Source organism: Catharus ustulatus, chromosome Z, assembly GCF_009819885.2.
Source record: "Catharus ustulatus isolate bCatUst1 chromosome Z, bCatUst1.pri.v2, whole genome shotgun sequence".
Taxonomy (NCBI): Eukaryota; Metazoa; Chordata; class Aves; order Passeriformes; family Turdidae; genus Catharus; species Catharus ustulatus.
Window position 1 is genome coordinate 67,175,239 of NC_046262.2, and position 9,019 is coordinate 67,184,257.

At 39.3% G+C, this 9,019-nt stretch overlaps 1 protein-coding gene across 2 annotated transcripts; it reads left to right on the forward strand.

The window, feature by feature from the left end:
* The first annotated feature begins 15 nt into the window (after positions 1-15).
* Positions 16-8,765, forward strand: FAM174A (family with sequence similarity 174 member A). 2 transcript variants are annotated; one of them, XR_004420694.1, is made up of 4 exons: positions 16-401; positions 4,442-4,576; positions 4,682-4,794; positions 8,211-8,765. XR_004420694.1 is itself a non-coding variant. In XM_033085027.2 (3 exons), the coding sequence occupies exons 1-3, from the start codon at positions 94-96 to the stop codon at positions 8,230-8,232; spliced, it is 465 nt and encodes a 154-aa protein (XP_032940918.1). In that variant the 5' UTR covers positions 16-93; the 3' UTR covers positions 8,233-8,683. The 2 variants fall into 2 exon arrangements, 1 of the variants encoding a protein (XP_032940918.1); XM_033085027.2 differs by lacking the exon at positions 4,682-4,794 and having other exon boundaries at positions 8,211-8,683.
* Positions 8,766-9,019: the final 254 nt, after the last annotated feature.

Here is a 9,019-nt window from a genome sequence, read left to right on the forward strand (position 1 = left end):
GGGAGTGGAGGGGCTTCCGCTTCCGGCTGCCGCCCAGACAGCGGTGGGGCTGTGCCGCGCTGCGCGCCCGTGCTGGGCGGGAGGCAGGGGGTGATGCGGCCGCCGGCGCTACCGCAGCTTCTGGTGGGACCGCTGCTGGTGTCCCTAGTGCTGCTGGAGGCCGCCCGCTGCGGGGAGACTGCTGGCCCTCGTCCCCGAAATACGGCCACCGCTTCCCCGCTCTCCACGAAGGCGGTCGGCGGGGCCGCCACGCGGAGCAGCAGCAACAGCAGCGGCAGCAGCCGCCGAGCTGAGGTGTCGGCGCAGCCCGAGCAGGGCCAGCCCATGACCCAGCGCGCCCTATCCGTGCTGGTACTGGCCAGCGCCGCCCTCATCGTCTACTTCGTGATCCGGACCGTGCGGTGAGGGCGGGGAGCGGGCGCGCGGACGTGGAGGACGCAGTTGCGCGGCTGCGTAGCGTGTCGGCTCCGCGGCTCCTGAGGGGCCGGCGAGTAGCACCCGACTGCTCTAAGAAGCTCCGGATGCCGCCGCTCCGGTGTGGGCGGCGAGCATCTCAGTGGGCTCCCCTCACGTCACCGAGAATCACACTTAAGTGTCGGGCCTTTCCTGACTCCCTCCTGGACCCTCCGAATGATCTTGTCACTGTGGCATGCATCAGTCCACCTAAATTTATTTTGTATGTTCTCAGAGCAATTTTTTGACCAGTTTGCAAACTTCTGTCTTGCTAAACTACTAAAGTTGTCCTTTTCCCCGATTTTGCCGGGAAACGTCTTTCTTTTTTTCTTTCTTTAACAGTAGAATTACCTTATTTTGTGTCTTTTTAAAGAAGGGGCCCCTAAAGAAAGCTTGCTACTACTTAGTTGCCTTTATGTTTCTTGTGGAAACTGTTCTCCACATAACTCCTTGTGCTTTTGCAGTTAAGTACAGTGTTTGTCACTGTAATTTTTTGTCCTGGGTAATTTTACTTTTCTCTCTCATGCTTTAATAATTTGAATTTTTCAGAGCAAGGCTCGGATGTATGATTATGCATAAAGCACTCAGTTATGGAGCAAGTTCTCCATGTATTTTTCATTACATTTAGATGCACTCATTGTGTTTAGTATCTGCATCATTTAATTTAGAAGAGCAGCTGAAAGACTAAGATGTGCAGTCCAAGTAAAGTAGGATATTTTGATTGCTCCATGCATCTTACAAATCACTCTTGAAAAGCCCTGAGGGCATTTCTTAATGTTAGTGTGTCTTGTAACACCAGTCTGTTGGATTTGGAGATGTAAGTACTACAGTGCAAATGCCAATAAAATAAATAAATAAATAAATTAAAAGTCTGTCGTTGCAGGAGCTAGAGAGGAAAATTATTTTCTCTTGCCATTATTTTCTGGATGAGTGGTAATTACTTGATATTCTGGTTTTGGCAGTAGGATGTTCTGCATTTGCAACTGGAGTGCTGTCTTCTCACATTATTTTGTAATTCTGCTGCATCTTGCTTCTGAAATTTGGAATGGGTAAATTATATGTTTTTGAATTTGAACTTGTAGTTGAAATGTTTTTGCAGTCGTCATGAGAGTTATGAGAAACATAAGGATTAAGTGCATTAAGTGATAGGTTTCCTTGACATGAAGACATATCTTGTTATAAGACATAAAAATATTTTGCAAACTTTCTACCTGGTAGCCTGTCCAGTGGATGAAGGGAAGAAAGTGAGTGTAGTCTTTCCGGATTTTAGTAAGGCTTTTGAAGGTGTTCTTCACAGTATCCTTCTGGACAAGCTCTCCAGCTGTGGGGTGAGCAAATTTGCGGTGCACTGGTAGAAAAGACAGCTGAATGACAGGTCTCATAAGGTTGTAGTAAGGAGAGGTGCATCCAGCTGGCTCCTCAGGGCCCAGTTGTAAGGCTAGCGCTGCTCAATCAGGAGATGAATGTGCCATTATCAGCTTTGCTGGTGATACCAAGCTGGGAGATGCATTTGGCTCCTCAAGGTGCAAGAAGCCTTGCAGACAGATTTAGATGGAGCAGTGGGCAATCCCCACTGGAAGGATATTTAACAAGAACAAATGTGGACTCTGCAGCTGGAACAGGGTAACACAGGACACTAGTTTTACTTGGGAGAGAAGTGACTGCAGAGCAGCCATACAGAGAGGGATCTCAGGGTACTAGTTTACAGCAAGCTCAATATGAGCCAATGCTCACACAGCACAGGCAGACAGTCAAGGAGGGGATCGTCCAACTATTCAGCATTCCCATGAGTGACTGTGCAGTAAGAAGCGTACTAAGGCACTTAAATACAAACGGACTGGGCAGCCAAGCTACTGAAACTTCTGGAAGGCCTGTTCTTTGAGGAGCGGCCAAGGGCTCTGGGTTTGTCTGCTTTGGAGAAGATGATGCCTGAGGGGTGACCTCATTGCTCCCAGCAGGTCTCCAAGAGAGATTCTTATCCCTTCTTGGTGAGATCCAACTGTAGGATGCATGGGAATGGTTCGAAGTTGCACCAAAAGAGGTATAAATTGGACGTTAGGAAGCAGGCTTCTTAGAAATGGGGTCAGTGTTTGAGAGGCATTTGGATAATAGCCATCATACCATGCCTTAAATTTTGGATTGATCAGGCAGTTGACTTGGTAGTAGTTGTAGGTCACTTCTAACTGAGGAGTTTCAATCACAGAGTTAAAGATCTGAAGTTATTTTTTTTAACACTCAGGACACTGTTTTAGGTTCATGGCAATGATCATACATACATGTTGTGTAAGCATGTCCAGTACTCCTGTAGCTGTAGTTTTTTTACTACTTCTTATATAGAGAAGGGTTTGAGTCACAAGTGATTAGTGTATCCTTTTTCAACAAGATTTGCTTGAATCTAAAATCTGTACCAACTTTGTGATAAGTTTTTTTTAAATTGTCAACAGTCTAGACATTGGCTGTGACTGTCTTAGGTTATTCTCAAATCACAGTAGCTACTCACTTTCCATTGTAACCCGTTTCCATTTTAATTACAGGAAAACGTAAAATGTAAAGTGAGATTGACGGAAGTACTGACTGTATGAGTAGCTTGTACTGCTTCTTCTTAATTTTTTTGGTGTGTTAAAAATATTTTTTTGTCTGCTAGAATATCCACAATGCTTGTCCTAGTCTCAATTGCTTAGCTTCTATTTCAGTGAAAACCGAGAGGCACAATGTGTCAGAAACAACTCTATTTTTTATCACAATGTCAAAAGTTTTAGAATTCTTTTCTACTTGGTATTTTGAAGTGTTCATCTGCTTTCTATATTAAGAAGTAAAGAAAAGATGAAATAAATGAAGAACATGGGAGGGACTTCCTCTTGAACTGAAATTTTTGGTTTTGGTACTACCCTTAGCTTTAAATGAAAAAGCGGGTTATTATGTTCTAGGCTAGAGCGTATTGTATTTGCTTTCTCTTACAGGATAGTTAAAATGGAGTCTAAATATGGGACAGAAAAATCACTATACACAGCATAAAATAGTATAATATATGTAATATGATAGCAATACGATAATATCATAATATATTGATATTTTCTTTTATTAGCTCAGAAATATTCTGTGTTGAAGCTCCTGAATATTGTAAACATGTTTTATAGGCACCTACCTTGTATGCTAGTTACTGAACTCTGTCAGCATTCTGTAAACAGATGCCTTTTGCACAATGTTTGGTGTGTGGCTACTGGTCTGAGTTCTGGGACTGGAGCAAGGCCTATTCCATGGGTTAAGGAGAAGTTCTGGAAAGCCAAATGGAATGGTTCATTGTGTGGGTGATGCATATGGGACCCAAGCAAAGCTGTGGAGAGTGAGAAAAGCAGATGCAGACAGCTTACTCATCTGTTATAAGAACTGTGCCTTAATCCTGAAACATGAGTCACTGCCTCTTCCTTCCGTGCTTTGTGAAGCATACAAGACATTGACTCTACATGATGTGTCTTATTCCAAAGTGTAATTATAGGTGATTTTTTAAAACTTTATGTCTATAAAAGGCTTCACGAATGATAGTAGTGTCAGCCATGACTTGTGTTACAAGTTATAACTTTGTGATGGCTTTGTTTGGTTTCTGCCTGATTTGATCTGCTGTTCTTTACAGATGCGTAAGAGCACATAGAGATATTTGTAGCAAGGCAATTCTTCTCAGAAGAAGTATGTTAAAGTATGCTTTTGCATATATTTTTATGTGGCTCTTATATTTAGATGCTAAGTGCCATTTTGTATTTACTACATTGATCGTGTACAAAACTACAGATGACACTCTTATTGGTCTTAATCATTTCATGTAAACTATTGACACTTAGAATTGTCTGACTTCCAAATAGCTCCAAATAGAGCTAGATGTGTACACTTAACATAAATTTTAGAAAACTTGTACTATGTATCAACATAGTGGTATTTTTACATTATTGGATCAGAAAGTTGCATTACTTGAATGTTTTAAAATACTTTTCAGGCTCAGAAGGCAAAACAGAAAAACCCGAAGATACGGAGTTTTGGATACAAACATAGAAAACATGGAGCTGACCCCATTAGAACAAGATGATGATGATGATGATACAACACTCTTCGATGCCAGCCATCCTCGAAGGTTTGTATTTAGAACCTGAAATGTACTTCCAGCAATAGAAGTGAAGGAGTGTGGGTGATAAGCAGTTTCTCTGAGAAAGCTCACTACTGTGTTTCATATGCATAGTTGGAGAAGGGATGTCAAGATCACTTGAATTTTAAATGGGCAAGAATTTAGTGGGCAAGAAGATAAACAGCATTTGTCTTCAACATGTGAGTTCCAGAGAAAAGGAGAGGAAGGTAGGTTATTTTTGTTACAAATATAGTGTCTTGAAACTAATTTTAAGTCAAGCTTTTACCTTTCTCTTTTCTTCTTTGTTCCTAATTTGAAACCGCCTCAATTTTTCCTGTGTATTCTCACCTATGAATTCTGCTTCAAGCAACTTTGCTTCATTCTGTTTTCTTAATGCTGAACTGGTCAGCACTTAGTTGATGATGATCCTGCACCAGGTTTTTCATTTGTTTCTGGTGCCCTGAAGGAGTGATATTCTTAAGCTGCTCTCTGAAACTTTGTAGATACAGGAAAATTTTGTTGTATTTCCTTATTGTGTTTAACTTTTCTTCTGTTTTCATTAGTGTCCTAAAACATTACTAATTAAAATTTTAAATCTTGCAATTCACACTTCATTTTTTTCCTTATTGAGTAATGCCATCACATTGCACATGCAAAAATGCAGTTTAAAAATTGATGGGATTATCCTAGTCATAGTTCATAGTGAAGACTACTTGACTACTGGCAAATATCAGAACAGATCAGATTAATTCTTCCAGCAAGTATTTGATTCACACTATTTAAAGTGAAATCAGATTAAAATCTCAAGCAAAACAGTTTGATAAATGCAATACATGATACTTCAAATGAATTGAAAGTATTAAGGAGTAGTAAATCAGGTGTTCTACCATTATTAGGAGGAACTTTGACTACAGTTCTGGAACTTGAAGAGAAAGGTTAAACTTTGTCTCCTTAATGGGAATCTTTCTGATTTAAATTTTTTTCAGAAGTCAAAGCCTCTCTTGAGTTTTTTCTTCCCCATATACTAGATTAAAGTAGCTAGAATATCTCCATGTAGCATTCCTCTGTATTTTATGTATTTTAGAATTATGTGACATTTACAATTACTCTATATTGCAAGTCTTGTTCCAGTGTGTATATGTATGTGTGTATGTAAATATATATATACACACATATGTAGAATATAATAGGTAATTGTCACATTGTATACAGGAATTCCCTCAATGTCTTCCTGAAATCTTTTGGCTTCTATTGTAATTCAGCATGCTTGTTAAATATTGAGGTATTTGATGACCAGTTAACATGGTACTCTTTATAAATGCTTACAGGAGTATCAACTATGTTTTTTAGTAAGAAGTAAAATGATAATATAACTATCATTAAAAACAGTATTACACAATTATAACTTTCAGGAGCATATTTCTGATTTTTCTTCCTGTTTCCTAAACACTTCATTTTGAGAGAGAAGAAAAATTTGTTGAAGTATTTTATTGTAGAAGTATCTAAATAGTTGTTTCAATAGCACTCTGAAAGTATGTGCATAAATTATTGAATTTATTTTGATACTGGGAACTCAGGAGAACATGGACTTCAGTTATATTTAGTGAAGATGGTGAATTTTCTCTGGTTTTGTATATTGGTATCTTCCTGTTTCTCTTTCATGGGGAGAAACTCTTAAAAATTTTAAGAGCTACTTTTTATTTTGAAATAGTGTTTGGTGTAGGATGAAATTCACTCCACTAATCTCTATAGATAAAATAGGTTGATAAAATGGTGTTCAGACTTTGCAAGGATATGTCATTGCTGGGAAGATAGTTTGAAAACTAGAGTACTTGTATTAATTTATTTTTTTAAAATCTTGATCAGGAATATACTTTTAAAGATAATTTATTACCCCTTGTTTTGAATTGTTTGCATCTGCACTGAAACTTAGTAATCAGTTTTCATGTTACTGCTTAAGCACAATAACCAAAGGGAGTACAAAATACCTAATTAAACAAAGACAACTTGATGCTGAGGACAACTTAATGAAAATGATACTCACATATTCTCAGGACATGTCATTGTACTTTCTTCTGACATTTGCAGTACAGTAATTTCATGATTATAAGCCGCACCATTTTGACTAAAATTTTGCTCCCACCCTGGAAATGCGGCTTACACTCAGGAGCAGCTAATATGTGAAAAATTTTCTGAAATTTCCAACCCTGGAAACCGAGGTGCCAAGCCGAGCACCTGCCAGTAAAACCCGGGATTGCGCAATTGTTACAAATTGGTTACTCTGCTGAGTGGCGGGTGGAGGTGGGCTCCGTGCCGGCAGCGCGAGGGGCAGGGGCTCCCTCCTTCAGGCAGCGCAGCCCACGGGAGAGGCGTGGGGCTCTGTGCTGCCATCCCTGCGGCTTGAGGGGAAGGCGGGGGCTCCCACCTGCCACCCCACGGCCCAGGGGAGAGGCGGGGGGGCTCCATGCTGCCATCCCCGTGGCTCAGGGGGGAGGCGAGGGCTCCCTCCTTCAGGCAGCGTAGCCCAGGGGAGAGGCACTAAAAATCTGAATAGAGTTACAGGAAATTCTTATCTTCATGTTCATTTATATTTGTTATTGACATCAAAGTGGTCAAATTTTGGTATATATATAAAAGTACTTTTTTAATATAAAAATATGTCTTTTTTCCTGATTTCTTGTGACCTGTTAAAAGACTGTAGTGACACCCAGTCTGCTTTCATTTTTCTTGCTTGAAACAATCAAGCTTTTTTTAATGTAATACTCTACAAATACTATGCCTGTATTAGAAATCTCTATAGGCTTATTTTGGGTTAGCTGGTAACTGTATTAGACCCTTTGCAGGGTTAGGCAGAGAAGGTGTCTTCTCTCCTAAAAATCACCATAGTAGTGTTAGTATACTGGTGTCCAGATTACTACTTTCAAGGGTTGCAGTTTCCTTTCAGAGCTGAATGAAAAAAGGTCCCCAGTGCCCTCAGCTGTAACATAGACACAATTTAAGTGTATTCCTGCTGTCATCATCGTCCATGTCACTAGTCGTCGTGCTGCTGCTGTTCAGGGCAGTTTACCAAAACTGTAGGTTTTTAGCCATTTTGCTCAAGGCTTTACTATTAAGTGCCCAAGTGTGAAACTCTAGCATTTGGTCTCTCTCGATACAACTTTACATACACGCTAGCTGAGGAACAATATTCTAATACCACATCTTTGTTTTTCGAAGTTATATCACACTGATAGTTTACAATCCTCATTGAATGACTTTACACAGAAACTACTTGCTCAGTGCTGCAATGCAGAAGGAGAAGAATTTCCTCGATTTTTTTTATAACATTCCATAACCATGCTACCAAGACTTGCCAAAGTTTCAGTAGGAGCTCAGAAGCCTTGAAAGTTCAAAAATATATTCATCACAGTAAGTCCTTTTTTATTGTTGTAAATGACTTGTCTCTCTACTTGGAAAGGTTAAATGAATACAGGTTTATGGTTCACAGTAATACGGTAGCTATGAGTTTTTCCAGCCAAATTTAATAATAAAATGTCGTGTCTCTCTGGGTTCTCTTTCATAATGTGTGGTCTTTAAAAATGTAGGCTAAATTAACCCTGGAACAGGGTATTTCAGATTAATGCATCTGTTTCTTCTATTGTAGAGAAGTACGTGCCTTTCAATGAAAGAACTTAATCTTAGAACCAGAGAAGGAGACTGCTTCATGGGAGAAATGAGAAGCAAGAGGGTATGCAAGTGGGGGAGAACTAATTTAATGTGGGAATTTTATGGCATCCTTAATATCTTGCAATAAGTGATGTATCAATTTGTTGCATCTTTTTGTATATGGACATTCTCAATATATAGCCTATGGAGAGAGAGTACTAACTGCACTAAAGTAAAAACCTATTTGGAAGGGAGATTACTTGTAAAACAGGGTATTTTTTGCTTATTACAAATCTTGTATGCCATTAAGTGTGGTATACACTTTTTTTTTACAGTAATCTGGAATGTTATTTTATTCTTCTGATATTAAATTGTAAGTAAATATAGCCACTGTGGACTTCTCAGAATTGTGAGAACTTGATTTTAATTGAGGAGATGATTTATTGTTTACCAATAAAAAGCCAAACTACTGCCTTCTGTGTTGAGAATTTAAAAAACAAAATCAACATGTTTTGTGTAAACTTCAGTGAAAAAATAAAATGTGTTTACAGTGTTCCTAGTATTTAGTATGATACTTCAACACTGTACATTTTAAGGATACTTGGGTTATACTTGGGTAATTACGTAAAACATGGTATTGCAACATCTTCTTGGTATGAAGGCACTATTTACAGGAAAAGCATCTGTAAAGCAATCGCACAACTGGTAGTAAGTTGGTAGAGTTTTGATTTCCGATATATCCAATACCATGTGGTTGATGGAGCAAGCTTCCTTGGCCTTATTTAGCTTGTATATAATTTTCATAGC

What these genes read in the sequence shown, in the direction of transcription:
- FAM174A (XM_033085027.2), top strand. Translation starts at nt 94, where the DNA reads ATGCGGCCGCCGGCGCTACCGCAGCTTCTGGTGGGACCGCTGCTGGTG. An exon ending in TTCGTGATCCGGACCGTGCG is followed by an intron (nt 402 to 4,441) that starts GTGAGGGCGGGG and finishes AATACTTTTCAG; the next exon opens with GCTCAGAAGGCAAAACAGAA. An exon ending in GATGCCAGCCATCCTCGAAG is followed by an intron (nt 4,577 to 8,210) that starts GTTTGTATTTAG and finishes CTTCTATTGTAG; the next exon opens with AGAAGTACGTGCCTTTCAAT.